The sequence below is a fragment of the Alligator mississippiensis genome, chromosome 2 (assembly GCF_030867095.1).
Source record: "Alligator mississippiensis isolate rAllMis1 chromosome 2, rAllMis1, whole genome shotgun sequence".
NCBI classification, from domain to species: Eukaryota; Metazoa; Chordata; order Crocodylia; family Alligatoridae; genus Alligator; species Alligator mississippiensis.
Window position 1 is genome coordinate 204,338,830 of NC_081825.1, and position 23,691 is coordinate 204,362,520.

At 45.5% G+C, this 23,691-nt stretch overlaps 1 protein-coding gene across 5 annotated transcripts in view; it reads right to left on the reverse strand.

Annotated features, from left to right (window-relative positions):
- KIAA1549L (KIAA1549 like) overlaps window positions 1-23,691 on the reverse strand; it is a 292,080-nt gene that overhangs the window by 22,547 nt on the left and 245,842 nt on the right. For 3 of the 5 annotated variants that reach the window (XM_014602417.3, XM_019476978.2, XM_019476977.2), the window contains 3 exons: window positions 22,799-23,149; window positions 6,932-7,029; window positions 3,733-3,881 (listed from right to left, as the gene is read on the reverse strand). In XM_014602417.3, the coding sequence (XP_014457903.3) occupies window positions 3,733-3,881; window positions 6,932-7,029; window positions 22,799-23,149 (598 nt within the window). The remainder of the gene's footprint in view (window positions 1-3,732; window positions 3,882-6,931; window positions 7,030-22,798; window positions 23,150-23,691) is intronic. The other 2 variants (XM_019476980.2, XM_059722705.1) reach the window with 2 other exon arrangements.

Sequence of the window (23,691 nt, forward strand, 5' to 3'; positions counted from 1 at the left end):
CCAGATATACAGACCTCACACAAGTAGGATTGGACTTACTACTGACCCTTGATGCACCCTAACCTGGATCAGAAATTCCTCCATCTCCCTGCATATGCTTCTAACTCATATTTTTGAGCATCTCTACATGCCTTGCATAAGAGTTACAGACTCCAGCTGCCAATTGTTCCCTCATGCAGCACTGTACCACTTCACTTCTCTTGGTACACAGTGAGACACACTTTCTGTGTCAGTGAACACCAGGTTTTGTCTGAACTTCCATTGGAAGTCTCACTGTAAAATCAGGCCAATCGATTTCCTTAATATGAACACAAGCTGACTGTCACAATTTTTTTACTTCTCAATCTTTGTTCAGCAACCTCTTCCCATAGTTTCATTATAGAGAGATAAAGCTCATGAACCACATAACTGCCACAGTTGTGTATCTCTTCTTTGTTCTGAAAAGCAGGCATCATGAAGCTCCTTCTCCATGCATCCAGAATCTTTTCATAAAACATGATCTAATTAAAGAATACCATGAGATGACTTCTGCTTTCTCATCCTAGTGCTTTGCATGCCACTCTTGGTACCAAAGTACTCCTCATATTATTACTTTAATAATATGCATTATTAGTGATGACGAGAGAACTAGGCAACCAACTAATGCCTCTAATGAGCTCAGTGACTCAAACCCTTATTTCTTTTCAACTCCTAGCAGGAGTTAGACTCAATGCAAGCAGAAATGAAATTGAGGGAGAAAAATCATTGTTCTATCTCTCTGGCTTAATTTTCGCCCCAAAATTTCATCCTTTCCTTTGTTGCCCCTTTTTCTTTTTCAAAGGAAACAACGAGAAACTGCTTTATTTTACAACCAGCTTCCTTAGGTGACTTAATTACTACATAATTCAAGTACATCACAGTGGCTGCATCTACATGAGATGCTTACTGCACAGTAGCTCATTACTAATGCGCAGTAGCATCACCGGGCACAAACCATCAAGTGATGCTACTGCACAGTGGTAATGAGCTACTGTGCAGTAAGCATCACTAGGCAATTGTGCCAGGATACTACTGCACAATAATGGTTATGCAAGCACTAAATGACTGCACAGTAATAACTGCGCAGTGGACAGCTTGTGCAGACATGCCCAGTGATACTGTAACAAACTTGGATTCAGAGTCACGGTGGAGCAGAAAAATACTGCCTAGTTTTGTTGGCATTTTCACAATGGCAAAACTTTGGAAAGAGCAAAGAAGCAATTCAAAGCCAACCTTTTCTTCCTTTTGCTGGGTGTGTCAAATGTATTACATTTTCACATAGATTATAAACAGCTTTGTGAGCAGACACAGGGAATGTTAGTATTATTTGCCTTACAGTAACACAATGGCCCCAACTGAGCCTCGGGTTCCATTTTGCAAGATACAAATACATAAGAAAAGACAGTCCCTTTCTCAAGAATTTATAAACTGAACAGAAAAGACACAAAGAATAGCAGGAGAAAGAGACTCAGAGGTAAAGTTGCTCATCCAAAGTTAGACAGCAAGTCAGTGGCAAAGCTGGGAACAGAACTCTGTTCTGCCTTCTGACACTGTCCTCCTTTGGACAAGAAGTAAGCTGTTCCTATGCTTTACTTTCAACCATTAGCAAGAGACTAAGGCTTTGGATTGATGTAACCTGAAACAGCTTTGAAAGGGGAAGGCAGAGTTGTCACTTCAGAGCACACATCAGGTATCACACTATAGCTTACATCTGCATGCTCCTGTAGAGATAAAAGTGAGTCAAATTACTTTAACTTTAACTCTGAATGAAATAAGGTTCAAGTCACCATGGTTTTGCCTGACTTATGTCTGAATACTCTTACAGTAGAAAAAGAGTTACATCTAACAGCACATATCAATTATCATTTGATAATATACAACAGATAACTGTTATGTCTGTCCATACTCTAAAAGAGTTGCTCTTGTCTAGTCTAGCAACATGAAGGCTAAAAGAGAATAGGATTGTTCTCTGTCAATATAATCAAGAAGTTAAGCTCCAGAGAGAGAAAAGAATCATTTAACCTAAAAGACAATGCTGGAGTAGAACAAATAGATAAAAACTGGCCATGAATATATTTAGATTGTAAATTAGAAGAAGGATCCTGAACAACTGAGCAGAACAGAACAGTACAGTTCCACAATGGTTTCACAGAGGAAGAAGTAGGGGAAAAGAGAAAGAAGAAAAAAAAAGATTTAAGTTGCAACTTGATCAATTTATAAAAAGGACTCTACAGGCATTTATACATGTGGTCGGGGAGGGGGGTGCTTTAGTTAGAGCGACTCTGAGACCCACTCTAATTAAAGCATCCAGTGTGTCACTTGTATCCACGTCTCCATGCTGAAAAATGTCAGTGGGGGCACTTTAACTAAAGTTTGTCAAATGAGCTTTAGAGAACCCCCACCTCCACTTTTCAGCGCAGGGATACACATGATGCTGGAGTCTGCTGAAGCACAGTAATTACCACACTCCAGAAGACTCAATTAATTGAGTCTGCTCCTAAATGCTGTAATTACAGCAGGTCAAAGCAGTATCACCGCATGTATATAGGCACCCTATAATGTGGTTGTTTGTGATAGCAGGAGACTAGATTTGGGGAGTAGACAGAGGTGACAATTTTCACCTGATCTGGCCTCTGAAAGTGCTCTACAGCTGTAACCAAACAGAAGTGCACAGCTGCAAGGTGCTTAAAAGGGAACAATCCTGTGAAAATCTAAACCCTCATTTAATGAGGGTTCAAATGAAGATATTTCAAAACACAGAATCTATAGTAACTTGCATCTGCCTTCCTCTCATCCTCCAAGCTGTTTTCAGAATGGGAGAGGGGAAAGGGAGTGGGGGAAGTTCAGTCTAGGGTTTTTTCAGCCAGCACTGGAGGGTGACGTGGATGGACTGGAGCCCCTGCAGGATTGTGCCCAGGTGGGGAGGCTCCAATCCACCCACCCCCATCTCCAGTGCCAGCTGGGAAACCCTTACAAGGAATTCGCTCTGCTTCCTTTCCCTCCTCACTTCCTGAAAACTGCGCCCGGGCTGAGAGGGGGGAGGGGCCATTGGCTAAGGGAAACCAACTGCATGCTTGAAGCCAGCAGCTGGATTCCCTAACCCTCTCTCCCCCCTGGACCCATCTGTGAACTTTGGTCCAGGGCATCGTTGCAACTCATAACACTTCCTGCAAAGCATTATGAGTTACAGTGGAGAGCTACACTTCTGCCTGCGCCACTGATGAACCAAGTAAAACCCTTTCAGTCCTATATTTCCTTTGCTAAAGCTTTTGGTCACAGTAAAACTCGTATCTTCCAGTCCAACTAAACACAACCTGTGCTTCTAATGTCATCACACAAGACCTCCTTAGGCTCTAAGCTAAGTAGTTACAGGAGGGACTGAGGACTACAGTACAGGAGCTAGCCACTGGCTAATTAATCCATTGCCTAACTAATCCATTGAGTCTGTGATCCTGTTTCTAAAAGTAGCCAGTACCTGGTATTTCAAAAGAAAATAACTTGAATACCCACAATACACCTACAGGGTTGCATGTGATAAATGGGAAAGAAAGATGATCTTCGTGGACCTTTGTCAGTCCTCGAAGAATAAAACATTTAATTCTATCCTTCTCCATGACCATAAGTAATAATCTGCGCTTGTAATGTCACATAGCCTCATCTGCACATAATACGAACTGCACACTGATTTTTGTTTGTACCGCACATTTTTTTCACCTGAGTAATTCAGAGCTGACTGATCCAATGGACCCATAGACACCGGGGCTCTTGAACTTGGAGCAAAAGATGTAGGATCATGATGTTGGGCTTGCTCAGTCACACTGGCTTCAGATATTCTTGTCTTACTGCCAATATCAGATGTTGACCTGTATACAAATTAAAATAAGAAACTGACCATTCTGAATGATAGACAACTCCCTTAGGAACAGAGATGTTTTGACTAAAAGGGTGGCAGCATTGCAAATAAAAACTAGCAAGGAATGACTTATCTTTGCTGTGGCATAATAGGAAATTGGATGAATATCAAAGAGAAATTTCCTTTGCCTTGCCTACTGCTTCCAACAGTATGTTTTACATCAGAGCATTTACCCAACACTCCAAGAAAGATCCCACTGGCCTGCCACACACAAACATCCTGGAGAACAATAAAGCGACCAGGCTGGCTAAATACAGTATACGTGGTGCAGTATTATAAGGCCAAAGGCCAAATGCTGTGTGGTCTCAGGGTATGTCCATACCACATCACTGGTGACCCTGAGGGCACTGTGAAGCAGCAGGCCCCAGTCACCCACTCCTGCTCCATACACGCCAAACATGTCAAAGCCAGAGAGCTTTTAAGAGCATCGGTTAGAGGGTTCCTCAAAGCAGCTTTGCTGACTCATTTCTGGGTTTGATATGGAGTAAGTGCAGGCATATTTCACAGCAGTTCTCTCAGGAACATTATGGAAATAGTATGGACAGAGTCCTTACATTACTGTAGTGAACTGTTATCCCTTAGAAACACAAGGATCTTTTTATTACTTTTATGAAATGTAATGGATAAACAAGAATAAGCAAAGCAATGCTTGCCACTTTTCTTGTTTTCTTTCTATATAAATAAGATTTCATTGGCAACCAATCAGAAAACTCCCATTTGTTTCAGCATCCTAATGGCATTCTGCTGAAAACCCAGCAGTGTTTTGGGATTATAATTTGCCCTAGGTGATACTGTAAAGTGTAAAGATACTGTAAAGTGTAAGACTAAGGCCTCAAACAGGCATTCATTTTCAGTGATGCAAATTTCTGAGAAATTTCCACCGCTAGAAGTATTTGAGAGAAGTCTTCAGCCTGCAGCCATGCCTCTCCCCTGCTCCTTGCACATTCCTGAGACTGGGATGATCCTAGACTGGGTTAAGCATGGGAAGTAGTGGCTGCTCTAGTCTCCTAGGACTGGGAAGAGTGGAGCAGTGGGGGATTCCTATTCTAGGACGTGGCTGGGGAACTTTGGCAGCTTCTCTGGTTCCTTCCCAGCAGGGCAACACCACCCACCCAACCTCCAGAATGGGGTCCCCAGTCTGTGGAGCAGACAGAAAGGTGAGTAGTACAGCTGTGCAAAACACTATCGTTTCATTTCAATGTTTCCAAGGGACAGTGTTTCATTTCATCGTTTTGTTTAATTTCAAAGCACTGCCCTGTTTCATTTCATCAAAACTGTTTCGTTGTTTCAACATTTCACTGATAGGCTATAATGGGGAATCATGAAAATGCCTAAAACATTGTCATTTGTTACCTGATTCAGATGCAAATTGCAGGGATGGTAGCCCCTTCTGAGGGCATGCAGCCTGACAAGTTTTAAGGAGATAGGTGCAGAGGTTTCTCAGAGACTGCACCTCAAAGTCTTGAAAGCAAAATTCATGACACTTGCCAGCAGCAGCAGCCTCCTGTCATCTGGCACACAGATCCGGGGGCTCGCAGCCCCAGGAGGGCTGCAGAGCTGGGTAGGCCCCTGAATCTGCTCTGGATAACAGGAAGCTGCCGCTACCGCCTGGGACCAGGGCTGGGTGCAGCTCGCACCCAACACCGGGGAAGACTCATCGGCTCCACCAGCCCCATGGAGCACAGCCTGGCAGCGGGAGGCGGAGAGACCCAGGGCTGCGTTCCCCGCTGGGCTGAGCTACATGAGGCTGTGGAGCCACTTGGACTGCAGCCCTGGCTCTCCCCTGCCTCCCACCACCAAACTGCTTCAAAACTCAAAACGGTTCAAAACTTTCAAAACATTTTGAGTGTCCTCATTTCATTTCAAAGCTGTTTCAATGCTTTTTGTTTCATTTCGATCTCACTGTTTTGAGCTCAAAATGCATTGAAACAACTTTGAAACGAAACACTCGGATAAATTTTGCACCGCCCTAGTGAGCAGTTACTCCTCTGCAGTAGGGCAAAACAGGAGGGCTGCAGGTGCCATCTTTGGATATGCTGCACATGGGGGAGCTCTAAGGCAGTTCCTGCAGTCCCATGCACAGGGCTGTGGGCATGTGGCTCTGCAAGTTCCATGCAGGGAGAAGCAGATCAGCCCCCGCCCCGCACTCCCACTACAGCACTTGGAGAGCTGTACATCCACTGCCCTGGCACCAGATGGGGCAGGGAGCAGCAAGCAATGCCCACATGACTTCTCCAGACCAGGTTGTATCTGGCTTTGGAAAGGCTGGGGGTGGGATGATGAGCTGTGTGGAAGTGTGCCCCCCCTCCAACTTCACCAGAACAGAGTCCTGGAGTCTGGGAAGGCACAAGCAAGGTGTTTGCTTGACTCCTGCCAATCACAGCAATTTTCCGGGTAGAAATGTAATTCCTGTACATGTCCCTTGTAACTTCATCCACCTGAAAAGTGATGAATCTCACTATGAAGAGCAAAATTTCTATATTAAAATAAAGATGACAAACATGCTCTTTCATTAGGCATTAGAAACACAGGTAAGAAATATGGAAAAAGCAGACAAATCCCTGAGGCCAGTTTTAAAAACCCCATTTTATAATTTATTCATTCAATGTTGGGACTTCTTAGGAAAAAAGAAGCAAGGAAAGTGTAAGTGTGACTCCCACTTTTATGGCATATTTGTAATGTGATATGACATTATGTCTTTTAAAAGTCAAGTCAGACCACAGCATAAGAGATACCAGAGCATATATCTGTTAAATTAGGCAACTGACTAGTTAGTAGCAGAATAAAAATAAGGGCCCATTTGTTGTTGGTTTTTCCCCCCATCGTGTTGAAATGTTGTGTATCTAAAAAGAAAACAGCTTGTCTTACTTTCATGAATGCCTCTTCACTATGAAGAAGATGGTTATTAAGTGTCACTTTTGGCTTTAATACAGTTACGGAGGGATCCTCATTACATTAATAGGGGGTTACAATTCTCAGCTATAGAACAACAAAAATTACCTCCTGAGAGAGGCAACAGCCACAGGACCTGTTCTGGGAGGAACAGGGGGTGGGGGAGAGCCCATTATCATTTCAGGCAGCTGAGAAAACCTGTAAGCCTGAAAAAGAGAAGAAATTATATTTTCTCAAAAATCCGCTGACCTCATTCAAAATAAAAAAATTAAGAGAACCTCAAAAATGAGATGTTTTGTTTAAATTCATGCTAGCAGTTGCTGTACATTTGTAAAATTGCTGGCTGCTACTAAGTTTAGTAGTATCTCTAGTAGTAACCATTTCATTTCAGAATTTAAAACCAGCTGATGATTTTAGAAGGATAAAGAAAGCATAAATAAACATGGATGGGCTCAAAGAGCTACTACTGAGTTTAACTCAAAAAGAAGAAACAGAAGAAAATATTGCCTCTATGATGCACGTAACCTAAGCTGAAAAGGACATCCTTCATAACTAAATAAGATTCATATCCACCTTGAACCCCTGAAGTTAAAAAAACCCCAAAAACAAGAAACCCGCAGTACTTTTTTGCTTCCTTTGAAAGTAAAAATGTTTTTAACTTAATATATGTGAAAACATCCTTGAACTAACATATACTGAAATGAAACTGCCTGCAAGCAATTATTTTATATAGCAACTTGTCTTTCCTGGCCCTTAAGGAGTTGTTTTGCACCCCCTACCCCCCAGCCTCCCCTTTTAATTTTCTGCTAGACAAGATAACAAAGTTACTCAAAGAAGAACATACAATACTGTCCCAAATAACTCCCAAAAATCAAAGCAATTCAGGGAAACATAGCTCCAGACCACTGGGCCATGAAATCAGGCATCTTGCCTCTAGCAATACTGGATTTCATCTTTAATTTAGCTGGAGAGTAAGCTATTTGTACATGAAAGAAAAGGTCTTGTGACCCAAGGCACAAGCCTGGAAGCATGAGGTTTTGTCAGCATTATCTTGAACTTCTTGTCTTGCTACAAAGTTGATTAGTCACAACTTTGAAACACATGAAAATATTTTGGAAATAATGACAGCATCTGACTCCACCTAACACTCAAACTGAATCTCTTGTTTGACACTCAGGCTGCTGACAGACATGAACCTCCCCCACAAAAAACCCCCATGGCTTTAGCAGAAGCAGCAGTGAATTAATTTGACCCAGCTCCACAGCATCTGTATAGATCAGGCGCTTCAACAGGACTTTTTGGCACTCTTGTCTAAAGCTGATTCAATCAGTTATTAGATTAGGGGCAGTCAAATACAGCCCGCAGGCCACATCCAGGCAGCCAGACGATTTCATCTGGGACGTGGGCACCCACCAATTAACTGTACCCCATCCAGTCCACATGTTTTGCTCCCACCCTCATGCATGGGAGGGCCCCAGCCCCAGCCAGCACACATAGCTTCCAGGCAGGGCTGCTGCTGCCACTGCTGCAGCTGCCAGGGAACCTGCTCAGCTTCTCCCACCTCCAGAGGCTCCTCTTTGGGTCCCTGCTACAGTGGGCATGGGGAAGCTGCAGCTGTGCAGGACCATGGAGTGTGGGGCTGGCAGAAGCATGGAGCCCAGGATCTGGGGCCCGTGCCCAGTGGAGCAGCAGAAACACAGAGCCTGGGTTGGCCCAGTTCCATTGCATGGGGTATCCCTTCAGTTCACACAGGGGCAACACATAGCGGGTGCACAGGAGTGCACGTGCACCCCCTGAGAGTGCCAGTGCACCCCCTGTCAGGCCGCGCTCCCTGTGTAGCCGGTGGGCAGCAGGGCAGGCGGGAGCACCAGTGCTCCCCCTTCAAGCAGTAGCTGAGGAGCGGGGCTGCCAGCAAAAGTGGCCACGCCACTTCTGGAAGTGGCTGCCGGAGTTCCAATAGCAGCGTGGCCACTTTTACTCTGAGTGAGATTGGTCCCCACCAGGCCAGTGGAATCAGCCCCCGGGGGATCCCTCTTCCCCTGGTCAGTGGGATTGGCCACCCGGGGACTCAAGAGGCACCAGACACCCATGAATTCACATGCAGCTCCTGGGACTCGCACACCACCAGGGGGAAGCCACATGCTATGGAGCTAGATGCCTAGGCAGAGGGAGAAAATATTATTTGGGGGGGATGAGTACACACACACACACACACACACACACACACACACTGCCCAGCAGGTAAGTCTGTGGAGGGGAAGGGGCAGAGGAGAGGGAAGAGGTGTTGGTGGGGGCAGATCAAGGCCCCCATAGTGAGGGAGGGACTGGGGCACAGGTAGGGGCAGGGGCTGGGGTGAATGGGGCCCTGGAACAGGTCATGGGATGGTTGGAGCCTGGGTGGCTTGTCCAGGAGTACAGGGGTCTCCCACCTCTGTGCACTCCCTGGGGGAGGTTCAGAGGGTATGTGCCCTCCAGAACTGTGTGCAGGGTGGAGGTGGGCTGCTGCTGCAGGTGGGGGCTCTGTTGCTGCCTCAGGAGCCACGCAATACCATGTGCCTACTGTCATCAAGCAGACAGGAGATGTGGCGCAACCTGGTGGTGGCAAGCACATGGCATCATGCAGCTCCCAAGGCAGCAACAGCGGGGCACAGAGCCCCAGCCCAAAGTGGCAGCCTGCCTCTGACCCACAGACAAATCTGGGGGTCATGTGCCCCCCATGCCTCCCCCAGGGTGCGCATAGTGGCAGGACCCCCCCAGCACCCCAGAATGAGCTGCCCAGTCTCCGACTTTCCCACGACCTACCCCATTCACTCCAGCTCCTGCCCCTGCTTCAGCCCAACTCCCTCCCACCTTGATCTGCTCCTCCCCCAGTGGGGAGCAAGCAACAGAAGGAAGGATGGTGCACAGAGCTGCACAGCTGTAAGTGTGATACAGATGCCACTGGAATTGACATGGGGAGAATCTCCATGATTCGAGAGTTTGGAGGAACACCCGGCAGCAGGTACCCAAGCTCCAGGAGAAGAGGTAGAGAGAGACAGCCCCACAAAGGACCCACTGAGCTAGGCCGAGACAGGGAGGATCTCTTGTTCCACTGGGTCCAATGAACTGTAAGAGACTGATTGCATATCTAGAATGAATCATGTTATGTGATTCACACCTTTGGGAAAGTCGGAACTTTATTATGCGAGCAGACCTAATCTTTAATAAATTGAGAGCAATTTGATCATCTAATGAAATTAATTGAACTGCTTTTGCTTAATGATCAATGAATGACGGATGGTTTTGATTTAATGAATTATGGCTATTTGATTGTCTAATAAAATAAATTTGGCGGACTGATTAGCTTAATGATTAATGAATGATGGACATTTTGGAATTAATGGATTATTGTCATTTGATCATCTAATGAAATTAACTGGATGAATTGATTTGCTTCATGATTAGTGAGTCCTGGACTTTTTTATTTTTTGAGTTCACTGATCATCGTTTACTTATAATTGACTGGTTAGATGGAACCTAGGCTGAAAGTGGTTCTGAATCAACTGCATTCTCTTTGGAGAATCAAACTAATAATGCTGAGTGAGCTAACACTGTGGTTGCCCCACTTTGTGGCAAGTTAGACAACATCATAATACCCAGCTGGTATGTAGAAATGGTGTGAGGAGACGTGGAGCCCTGCATAGCACCCTTGCTTGAGACCAGCATAGGTACCAATTGATAACCAGGGACCCTCCCAAAAGTATCCAAGAACAAGGAATGGCAAGTGAAAGGAGGGCCTATGGCAGTGAGTGGGACATGCTGAGGGTCAAGCTGTCTAATCCTAAGAGCCAGTACTTCGGGAGCCAGAGATCTCGTCTGTTGTGGAACAGGTTGTACATGTGGCACTGCTTACATTCATTAAGTGGTCTTCCAGCTGAAATAACTAACCACCCCTGTATTAGAAACAAGTGCCAAAAAATCCCCACTACAGCGCACAATCTATACAGACGTTGGGCGAAATGGGTTTGTAACAGGAAACCCTAGCCCTGTTATCAGGAAGCAGGAAGGCCCCTTTAAATCCAGAACCTTCTGGGTGTAGCCAGCCGGTCAAGCAGGGGTTAATGACTGAGCCCTGCCAGCTGGTCAGGCGACAGGAAGGAGAAGGCCAGAACCATACAAACCTAAAGTGGAGGAAGCCAGAGGGGAAACAGAGAAGGAGGCTCCCAATGACTGTGGAGAAGCTGCGGCAGCTGCCTTGGGGGCTGTGAGACAGAAGCACAATCACATGTAAGCGGGCACTTTGCCTCTCTTATTTTTTATTTTCATTATATAGCCATAGGGGCCCATGATTTATATTTAATGTTACATGCCAGTGGCTTGTGGCTGAGGCTGTAGGGGAGAAGGAAGCCTCATTAGCACCAAGGGGTGCCGTGATACAGGGCTCAAAAAGCCCTGCTGTACTAGGGGTGCAGCACTAGGTCCATGAGCCCAGAGCCACTTGAAGGGAAGATAGGAGCCTTGAAGCCAGGTCCTAGTGGGTGGACTTAGGCAAACGGCGCTAACTACAGAAGATCTTGGAAAAAATTATCAAAGAGATCATTCTTGACAAACCAGCTGAAGGTAACATCCATTTGTTCTGGGTAGGTCTTGCCTGACCAATCTCATCTCTGTCTAAGACCAGGTGACATATCACCTGGACAAGGGAGAAGAGATTGACGTCATACATCCTGATTTTGAAAAAAGCTTTTGATCTGGTATCCCATGATCATTTCATAGAAAAACTGGCCAACTGCGGCCTCGGCTACATCACAGTCCACTGGCTGGGGAATTGGCTCCACGGTCAGACCCAGAGAGTGGTAGTTGACAGAAGTCAATCATCATGGTGCGCCATGACCAGTGGGGTCCCCCCAAGGCTCCATCCTTGGGCCTATCCTTTTCAACATCTTCATTAATGATGTGGACATTAGTATCAGAAGCGGACTGGCCAAGTTCGCTGATGACACCAAACTTTGGGGTATAGTGTCCACACCCAAGGACAGGATAGTGACCCAGGCTGACCTTCACAGGCTCAGAGAATGGGTGGAAGAATACCTGATGGCCATCAACACCGAAAAATGCAAGGTACTCCACCTTGGAAAGAAAAACCTGCAGCACACTTATAGGTTTGGCAGTGCTATGCTTGCTAGCACCATAGCTGAAAGCGACTTGGGGGTCATGATTGACCACAAGATGAATATGAGCCACCAATGTGATGTTGCAGCCGGCAAAGCAAGCAAAACTCTGGCTTGCATCCATAGATGCTTCTTTAGCAGATTCCAGGATGTCATCCTCTCAGTGTACTCAGCCTTGGTGAGGCCGCAGCTGAAGTACTGCATCCAATTCTGGGCTACACAATTCAAAAAGGATGTGGAGAAGCTTGAGAGAGTCCAAAGGAGAGCCACGCGCATGATCAGAGGGCAGGAAAACAGGCCTTATGACAGGCTGAGAGCTATGGGCCTGAGAGCTATGGGAGCTATTCAGTCTTGAAAAGCACAGGCTCGGGGGGACCTGGTGGCTGCCTATAAGTATATAAGGGGTGTACATCAGGATCTGGGGGAACGCCCGTTCACCAGAGTGCCCCATGGGTTGACAAGGTCAAACGGTCTCAAACTCCTCCAAGACCATTTCAGGCTGCACATAAGGAAGAACTTCTTTACTGTCCAAGCCCCAAGGCCTGGAACAGACTGCCACCAGAGGTGGTGCAAGCACCTACTCTGGACTCCTTTAAGAAACATTTGAACGCTTATCTTGCTGGGATCCTGTGACCCAGGATAACCTGGAGAGGGTCCAGAGAAGGACCACTCGTATGGTTAAGAGCCTGCAGACCAGGCCTGCAGACCAAGCCCTACAAGGAGAGACTAGAGAAACTGGACCTTTTCAGCCTCCGCAAGAGAAGGTTGAGAGGCAACCTTGTGGCTGCCTATAAGTTCATCACGGGGGCACAGAAGGGAATTGGTGAGGTTTTATTCACCAAGGCGCCCCCGGGGGTTACAAGAAATAATGGCCACAAGCTAGCAAAGAGCAGATTTAGATTGGACATTAGGAAGAACTTCTTCACAGTTTGAGTGGCCAAGGTCTGGAATAGGCTCCCAAGGGAGGTGGCGCTCTCCCCTACCCTGGGGGTCTTCAAGAGGAGGTTAGATAAGCATCTAGCTGGGGTCATCTAGACCCAGCACTCTTTCCTGCCTATGCAGGGGGTCGGACTCGATGATCTATTGAGGTCCCTTCCGGCCCTAACATCTATGAATCTATGAATCTATGACCCCAGCTGACTTACGGCCCCTGGGGTGGGGGGGCTGGACTTGATGATCTTCTGAGACCCTTCTAGCCCTAATGTCTATGAAATCTATGAATACAGAAAGAGAGGCAAAGCCAGAGGGGGCTGAAGCCCCAACAGCCTGGCGTCACAGGGGCGTAATATAGAAGGACACCAGTAGGCCTGGTGTCATGGAGAGTAGGTAATGGAGGGCCTTGAGCCCGAGCGAGTTAGAGAGCTACAGCCTCGGGGTCAAGCCCTGCTTAGTGGGTTTTTGACTGACAGGCCTAGCTAGAGAGAAAGGGGGTAAGCCCACAGCAGCTGAGACCCCAACATAAAGAGAAAATTATAAAACCTCTGCAAGGCACGGGGTACATCATGTGGAAGTAGGAGCATGCATTTTGCCCTTAAGGCAACAGCTCATTATCCTACAGGTGGTGGAGCCTGTCTGGAAACCTCTGGGTCAGCCTCCCTCCTTTTTAAGAACCAAGTAACATCAAGTCATGGCAGGAGAGTAAAGGGGGGGGAAAGCTGATACCCAGAGGAGGAAAATTCAGTAAGACTTGACAGAGCCACACACACTGGCCTATTAAAAAACAAAAAAGAAATGCAGCTGAAGACTGCACCCTGTCACAAGGTTCAACTAATGCAATGGCTCTTCTGGGCATGTGCTGGGCTCAGCACAGGGGTGCACCAAGTTTCAAGTAAAGCACCAGGTTGCTTGGGTTTTTTTCTTTTTCTTTTTTTTTTTTTTTTTACATCTGTAAGCAGCCTTAATGCTTTATTTCCAGAGGCAGCCTGTAGCAAGTTCAGGGTTCACCCCATTTCTCTCAAGTTTCTTCCAATCTTTAAACTATACACAATCTTTATCTCCTTGGCCTACTGGCTCCTCTGGAGTCCTCTTAAACACCAAATAGTCAACAATAAGCATTACCATAGTCCATAAAGGTTTAATCCACCCCTCTGGTCTCTTAAGCCTACAGAGAGCCTTGGCTGGTTTTGCTACCTTAAGCTTCTCTTCCCTACTTACTCTTCCTGCTGGCTTTTAATGGCCTTTGGCCAGCCAATTAGTCTAATCAGCTGCTCCAGTCCTCCTCAGGCAGGCTTGTAATCAGGCCTGTTACACAGCCTAAGTGCTGAAGATGCCTTAAAGAATGAGCTTAGGGATAATGCATCTGTAAAATATGGTGCAGCTGCCTTGACCTTAAACTTGATGGAGTCTGTCTAGCATCACAACATCAGTCAGTCAGTCTGTCTATTATCAATTACAGTCAGTCCAGAAACTGAAATTTAGGTAGACCCCTACAGTCATCACCAAGCCCATAGTTAAAGGGAGGACCATAAGGAGGCACTGATGTACTGTAAGTATGCATCCCTTCCCCCAGGTAAAACAAGACATAATCCAGGCATCTCTTTCCCAGCTTCTTAACTTGAGTTTCTTTGGCTGAGTAATTGTAGGTCTCAAGCCCCAAAATAATAGTCACAATTCTGGTAGCTTACCTTTTTGAAGTGCACTGAGAGAAGGAGAATAGGGAGAAGTAAGTTCTATTCTAATTGAGAGAGAGGGGAAAGAATAAGGGTTTTACTAGAACTGCAATGCCCTTCTAAAATCCCAAGTAATGAGTGTTTCTCAACCTTTTTAGGCTCAAGGCACCCCTTGGAAAATGCCAGCCCTTAACTCTTATTTGTTTTTGACTACAGAAAACTAATCGAGCAATTCTTCTGTTGTGAAGAACTCAGAAAGACCACAGCCGGTCAGAATGTTTTCAACACTGTTTTCCTAATTGAAATCTCTGGGTTTATCTTGTGAATTCTGTGTGGGTGTGTGCACACTTAACAGTTCTAAAATTGTGTAGCACCCTTTTAAGGACTTTGTGTCACCCTGGTTGAGAATCACTGCCTGAGATGGACTGTCCAGGGACCACAACACCACTGCAGAATCAAGTATAGAGGGCGGGATGGCTGTGGCGCGGTTTATGCGTAGCTTGCTGGCTCGAGCAGGATGCTGAGCCATTGGTGGAATTTCTTCCACCAATCAGGAGAGGCTTCCTCCCCCTTCTCCTGATTGGTGTGTTTACAATCCGGAGGCAGAGCTCCCGGGAGAAGGGACCCTGGCGAGGTTTTCACTGCCCTTTTGGGGACCTTTTGCGATCCAGGGTGGAGCCACAGATGGCTATAAAAGAACAGCATGTTTGGCTGGAAGACCAAACAGGCAAGGGACAAGAAGAGCAGAGATGAGAAAAGCTGGGGAGAGCTGCCCCAGTGGGCGATAGCCCTAGGCTCCTGAAGACCTCACTGGATGAGCCACCGCTGGAGCCTCGGCCCTCAGAGCAGGGAAAATTTGCTCAGGCTCTATGTGGTGCACACCCTGGTGCATGGAGCCTTGGCCCTAGAAGCAGTGAGAAATGGCTTGGGTCTCATTAAGGGGCATCTGCCCTAAGGCACTCTGGGAGTATCACCAGTCCCTTTTCTCCCACAGGGACACTGGGCCTGGGCCCAGAAAAAACAGGATCACCTGGTGGGCCTAGTGGCTTACCTTAAGGATCTTGGGGTCCTGGGCACCCCTGCTTTGATGCGACTCTCAAAGCATACCCTGCACAACCCCATTCCTGAATATAGTTATAAGTATGTGTATGTATAAGAGTGTATAGTGGTTAATTTTCTCTAATATTATCAATTGCTTTGGGATATATATATGTATATAGTTGTATATAATTCTTTATATGTTAAATAAATTCTGTATATAGTTAAGAACCATTTGTGTGGTGTGGCTCTATGGAGAATAGAGGGATCTGTACCCTTGTCACAGCATCCCTCTTACAGCACTGTTGCCTGCCCCCCTATCCCATCCAATTGAGAACAGGGCACACCCTTGGGTGTACCTGGGTTACACAAGAATTCTAGAGTGCCTGGCAACAAGGGATGAGCACTACTTTACATGGACACTCTGGATTGTTAAGACCTGTTTCTAATTGCTTTTACTTTCCCTTCACTCCCTTAAATCCTCTTCTTAATAGAGATAAAACTGCTTGTGTTCAAGGTACAGAAGCAGCCTCTAGGTTTTGTCACATGTTCACTTGCAACAGTTGCAAATCACTGTAATGTAGTGACCTATTAAAGTTAGGATGTGTCAGGGAATGACCTTCATCTGAAAGGGAACAACTCTGCAATGACCTAGGACACTGGTTCTTGATCTGTGGTACGCGTACCACCAGTGGTACGCAGACAACCTGTCAGTAGTACATGGTGGCAGCAGGCAGAGGTGCTCAGGGCGCTTGTGCTCTGGCCAGTGCTGCACATTGCAGCAAGGGGCGCAGCCTCTGCTGGGCGATCTGTATCACCAGCTCTTCCTGTGAGCATGTGCAGCTCTTGCACTCGCCAGGCACATGAGGGAACCCCCACATCCTGGAGCTGGCTGCCTGCCCTGCCGGGGCTGTGTGGCACAGGAGGGAAGCCCTAGGTGCCTTCCCATGGGGCAGGGAAGGCAGCTGGCTCTAGCACACAGGGCTTCCCTCCCATGCCCGGGGAGTGTGGGGGAGTGCCGGCAATACAGACTGCCCAGTGGAGTATGTGCCCCACACTGCTACGTGCAGCGCCGCCTGGAGCTGCCCCCACTGGGTGCCCTGAGTGCCTTGAGCACCCCTACCTGCTGCTGCATCATAGGGGGTGTGCGGGGGATCCCCAAACCCCCCCACCCTCCTTCACACCCCACAAACCCCACACACCCACATCCTACCCCCACAACCCCCCACATATACACAACCCCCTAACATACCCTATGCCCCCCCAACACACAGCCACACCCCCTACCATACACACACACACACACACACACACACACACACACCCCACTGGTGGTACTTAAGGTTGTATCTTTTAAAATTGGTGGTGCACAATCTGTCAGAATTTGGGAACCACCGGAATAGGGCACCTAACGTGCACTAAACTGCTTGAATGTGCATCTGCTCACATTTTGATTGCACTCAGTTACACAGTGCATTTAGACCAAAGTGCATTTAAAATGTAATCATCTGCAGGTCAAAGCTCATTAACTCTTTGAAGTGCCCTCTGAGCATCTCAAAGTTTCATCACTTCAGGCAAGGGTTAATTCTGGGCTGTGCTACCTAGTTTATATTAGTGTCACTTCAGCCTGCTCGATAGAGATCAAACAAGCAATATGTAGTCCTCCAGCCTCCCAAGATGCATTGCTCCTACCCGCTGTCACCCCACCCAGAGCAGGGACAAAGCCCAGGTATCCTGGGTCCTAGCCACACCCCTGCTCACCAGCCTCTAGTGGCAAGTCAGAGCTGTGTAGGCAAGGAACTGTGTTAACTCTTAACATGCAACTGCTCACAGCATGCTTAACAGTCCACAGATTTAGAATGGTGAAAGGGTAACATGTAACTTCACCCTTAGTAAGTGTTGGATGTGTGACACCACCCTTAGAAAGGCAGTTGTCCTTAAAAGGAAGGAATCATAAACTGCAAAAACTCTTCAATAAGTCTGGAGGCATCATCAGCTGTAAAAAGCTGTAGAATCCCTGCAAGAAGAGACATGGGGGAGAAGATATCTCCTGTCTGACCACAGCAGGAAGCTCAAGGAGTAGAACAGCTCTCCTCAGTAGAGTGGATCTAGAGAGGTTCAAGAGAAGATTCAAATCTCCCACTGCTACCAGAGGAAGGAAAAGGACAGAAATCCTGACATACAGCATTCTTTCTCTGGAAGATGGATCTGTGGCTCAAGGATTGGACTTAAGACACCTCCAGACTTATCAGTGAGCCATGGTAGAGATGATGCTTGAATCAAGGGATTGTGGACAACAACTATTAATCGCCTAGTGGCTAGGAAATTCACCCATAAACCAAGACTCAGGCTACGGCTCCCCTCACTCAGAGGAGGTTCCCTCCTCTGCATCCCTCTGGCCTCCCAGCACAATGCTGTAACCATCACAGGTTATGCATTATCCAGCCCTCCTTTTGAAATGGAGACACTGCAATTTACTTTTACTCACCGCTGGATAAATGGGTGGAGAGTAGTGATGAACATTTCTGCCCAGTGGGAAGAAGGATTCAGGCTAGAAGCAGGCTCCCTCTCCTGTTCATATTACCCCTGTTACAGCTGAAAAGTGTGCCTGTGTGATAAAGATGCTTGCTGAAGGTTCTATGAAGATTAGACAAAGTGTTTTTTCTGTATTTGTTTAGCTATTAAGCTATATGTTGTTGCTAAAAGCCTAATTAAAGTTTAAGATGTAGTGAGGCCTTGTATAAAGTAAGGCCTAGTAAATTTAGCAAAGCCTAGAAGTAATAAGGCCCTGTGGCACAGTTAAAATTACCTTATCAAAAGAAAACAAGGCTTGTACTGCTATTGGTCAGTCTAAGGACAGTTGAAGTGAAGGGAATCTGAGTGGTCGTACGTTATCAGTGCCCTTCAGAAGCTATAAATTAGCTGAAATATCTGGAAACCATTCAGAAGGAAGATACAGCTCTGTAAAAAAGCATCAGTTAGCTGTTGCCTGGATCAGTGGGCCTGTGGACCTCGAGGAGCCCAAGAACTGCATTTCATGGTCCTTCCCAGTACCTCTCAAACAGCGCTGATTGGGGATGCCTGACTTTGCTGAACTTTGTGGAAAGAGAAGCTTGCTGTGTATCAGGCATCAGAGGAGACTGCTGATAAGCTGCCGATGCGAATTGCTTTTGTCTGTCATTGTTTGTCTTGTTACTACGCACAGTTGTGTTTTCGTTAACTCAATAAACCTTTCTTACCTTTCCACCCCCGACCATACTCTCAATCCCCGAACCCTCTGCAGGTGGCTGGGACAACCCCTTTACAGAACGCTGAAAAGGAAAAAGATGGCAGCTTGCCCTGCGTCATAAAAAATAACGTTTTTATTTTGTGGTTTTCAATGCCAGCCTTCTCAAATATGGCAGTTCTTATCTGATTACAGGGCTCAGCTTGATTAAGTCAGCTGCCAGGATTTCAAAAGCTTCAGTTCAGAATGCATGTCACATACAATGAATGTATTCTGATTGACTGTATGAACTTTTAACCATCTATGGGCTGATAAGCAACCAGACATGTATTATATGCTTTGCTTGGGAGAAGCTACAAAAAAACAATAGTTAATACTTTAATGACTCTGCCATGGCAGGACAATGGGTATGCTCAAGAGGTTTCCTAACTTAGAAAGATCCAGTTGTTTCAGATGATCTGCAGGACTGGGGTTTGGAGCAGAGGCATTTCCCCAGAAAGGATACAAAGAAATGAGGTGATAGTGATAGTATTTGAAAACTCAGAGGGACAGCTAGGCTTTTGGAGGGCAAAACAGTTATCTTGACTGTGGGACCAGTCAAGTTACAGAAAGCTAGACCTACAGAGATCAATGAGCCTGACCTGAAGGAATGTAGAAATGGTGAGAAATCATGGAATTCCAGAAGGATGTAGATCCAAATTGCAAGCAAGGCTGTAGATTTACCTGCAAGTTTTCCTTAAATTACCCATATCTGTATATCTTGCACTGGTCTAAAGAGTTATTAGAAATCTCATTTAAACTGTCAATTTGCTCCAAATAAAACTTGTCCTTGAAGCAGCAGAAAGGAAATCAGAGCGCTCACAAATAGGAGCTCTGAGAAAGATGTACTGTGGAGCTTGAGGGAACAGGCACTAATTTACTATCCTAGGAGGCAGTGATAGAGAATCCATACCATGAGTGTGTGCCGTGAAGCCCAAAGCCAAAGCTCAGCTCAGACTAAGCAAACCAAAATCATATGAGTCCAAAAGAGAGATCCAAGCATAGCAGTCTGAACATGTCCAGCAAAGGGAGGTTGACTGGGGCAATGACAGCCAACTAAAATTGACAACATTCAAGGGAATGTTTGAAACTGTCTTCAAAAACCAGAGATACCAAAAACTTCAAAGACACTAAGGGCAGTGCCACAAACTGCATGTGGGGAATGTGAAAACGTAAAGGGAATGGAACGGAACAGAATGGAATGGAAACATGAACAGAAAGGAAATCCCAATACCAAAAAAAAATCCTCCATGGAAAAATGTGGCACAGAGCATGCATCAGTAGCAAGCACCAGAACAAATGGAGGGCTGGCCATCCAGAACAACACTCTGGCTGCTGGCCAGGCTCTGTGCTACCGGATCTGTGCCCCTGCTACACCAGGTAATACTGGTGCTGGCCCCAGCCTCCCCTACCCCTTCCCAGGACAATTTGCTGCACACCAAAGCGCATGTGCAGGGGTACGCAATGGGGCACAAAGCAGAGGCACAAATCTGAGCCACTGCTATTTATGCCTCTACAAGCACGTGTCCCTGCATGTGGAGACCTGCCCTAAAGCTTCGTCTGAGACTTATAATTGAATTGAACTGTTTTATGAACCTTAGGAGCAAACTGACAAAGACACCCCACAGCTTTTATTAGAGCTATGCAGTTAAACACTGCAACCTAAATAGAAAAATACAAATGGCATTTTTAAAGCAATACTGTGGCTTATAGTTCCAAATCTACAGTGATATATGTTGTCGTCAAATCTTATTGAAACTCCTGTAGCTGCCCTTTATGAAACATGTAGGTTATGATGCAGATAAACATATGACTAATCTCTTTTAAAAAATACCTAACTGGTTAATATTTTTTATTTCCCTTTAGAAAGTTCTGCTCAACTACAAAAGTAATTTGACTGGTCATTAGGTGTTCAGCACAATTTCGAATCAAGTTCCAGCCATAAAATATGAGCCAATGTCATATAAACTCCACTAGACCAATTTCAAAGTGCCAGGAGTAACCTTTATCATGATTTAAATAGCACCAGCCTGAACTTGTGCATTTAATGCCATTGACTTTTATATTATCACTAAGGGTTAGTTCAGGCATAGAATCCTTTATTATATTCCCCTTGTCTTATCATGGGAGACAATCACAGCAGTGATGATTCCAAATTGTTAAAATTTCTCTGCATTATCATATTACAATAGATTACTACAGACAGAGTTAGAAATTTTCTTTTCTGCTAGGTACCTTGAAATGTCATCTTTGAGACAAATAAGTACTCCTCACAAAAAAAAGAGAAACTTTTTTTTTTCTGTTTCTGAATCGAGTACCCAAGTACTTTTATTTTCCAGCAATTTCACATTTATATTGCTATTTCATTTTGCTTCATCAGACAGAGCTCGTTCTAGGCTTAGCTTTCCATATGGTATAAGCTTACACTGAAAACAATCACAAATAGGGTATTTAAAGAATGGTTTCGAAACAAACATTCGCAGCAGTATTGGCACCCCTGTCCAGATACTTTTAAAATTCTGTCACTGCAGTAGCTGTACATTTTAGTCATTAACAAATTTTTCTTTTCATTATCTACACAAGGCAAGAAAGTAATACCCAACATTTAAAGATGAGAAAACGGGGCAGAAAGGATATGTCTTCATATCACAATAAAGTGTCAAGCAGAGAGATGTGAGTCTCTGCTGAATAAACCAACCCAGTAAGAAGCAATGTAGCCAAATTAGTGCAGCATCCACTCAAGCTAGTGCACCTTGTTTCTTAAGTGGATTAATTAACCCAGGAGAATGACTGCACTAATACAACTAGACTGCTTCTGGTAACTAACCTAGTATGTTCAGAGCTAGCTCGAGGGTCTGTACAACTGCATGGTACGATGTAAATACACCCAAAGAGTGACTTGGCCAAGACAGCATAGGAAATCTGGCAAAGAGAAATTAAACCCAGCTCTCAAGTCCCAAGCCTATTCCTGTAATTGCAAGATGTTTTTTCTAAAACATTCATTTGGGGCTTTGGGACTACTAACAGGCTCTCCTTCCTGCCAGGATGACAATGTATCCTGTGCACAGTTATGGTCTGCTTACTAAATCAGCTATATATGCTCCAAGACTGCACAGGCTATAGGTTTCTCTAACCTTCACTCACAGTCACAACTGGTGTACTAGTGAGAGTCTACTGGACAGAAGTTAGCAAGGAGCTGAGGCCTTGGTTTGATAAACCCATGTAACTGTCCCAAAACAGGGGGAGCCACTGTTTTACAAAACAAGATGACAATTACTGTACTTCAACTGACAGACATGTGGGATGCAAATGGACCTGTTTTTTAATCAAACAAACCCTATGGTCCTAGCAGTAAATGCGCTATATAAATAATTTGGAAAAGAACAGCCCATTGTTAAAGCCAGAAGTCTTCATTCATAAGTTTTGTATACCCAACCACAAAATAATCTATAGAGGCTGTTTGCAGATGTTCTTTAAAAAAAAAAAAAAAAAAAAAGCAGCAGCACTTTAAACTCAGTGCTTTCCTGCACCAAACCCAGTGCCTGCCCAGAAGAGGCAGCGCCTTAGTTGGATCTGGCTCACCCAATGTCTATATAGATTGGTGCTTTAGTGGGGCTTTTTTGGCAGTTTTATCTAAAAGCTGATTAAATCAGCTTTAGGTAAAAGTGCCAAAATGCCCTGTTGAAGAACCTGATCTATTCAGATGCTGCAGAGCCAGGTAGAAGTAACATGCTGCTTCTTCCAGTAAAGCACAGTTTTGTTTTTTTAATGTCTGCAAGCAGTCATATTTACTATAGGTACAGGCACATATATGTTCTCTGCACATAAAAATAGAGCTTTATCTTGTAAAACAATGACCAAAATACAAATAACTTTATGATAGAACTGTATATTAAGTAGAAGTTTCACTTACTGGTCTTGGTAAGCTGTATTGATACATTTCAGGTCTATACGTTGGTACCCACTGAACTCCTCCTCTAGGTCGGCTCATGGTACCAGGAGCACTAGTCACAACCTCAGAGTATGGTAAGTGTTGTGTTGAGCTGTATGCATCTTGTTGTCTGTTCTGTCCTCCATGGCCTGCAGAGGCTAGACTGAATGCCTCTTCCAATAGCATATGCATCTGCTGTCTAACTTCATCAATAGATGGCTGAGAACTTAAAGTTGATGTCTCTGAATGGCCTTTAGCCTGGCGAGATCTAGTATAATTTCGAGGCTCATTGACTCGGTCAACATTTGTTTCTTCTATAATTTCAGGTTCAGTCTATTGGAGAAAAGCATATTACATACAATTATCTGTGGTGTTACAGATGCAACTTTTCTCCAACACATGTACCCAAAACTTCTTCTGCACATATACAAGGTAATGGTTTATTATAATATAAAAATCAAGGACATTTTCCTCTATCAATCTTTAAAAATGACTTTTAAGAATGCACTAGTCTAAAATACTACCTAAGACTAAAGCCTTAGCTTATTTTGGATGAACTTACAAGGAATAGCATACATATACATTTACCTAATGGTACTGATATTAAAGACCACGGGCAGGCAAGTACTTGGGCCTGAAGGCCACACAGTCAGTTCTGAGGAAGTGTAATGGGCCGATCAGCACCCACACCCCCCCCACCCCCACAACAGCCCAGAGACCGTGCACCCTATGGCTCCTCCACACCAGAGCCCAGCAGCAGCTAAGCACATAGTCCTGGCCCCAGCCTTGGCCCACACTGCACCCGCTCCAGACTTGCCCTGGCCACAGCAGATAAGCTCTGCACCAGCCGGGACCTCTGTGCACAGCCCCAACCC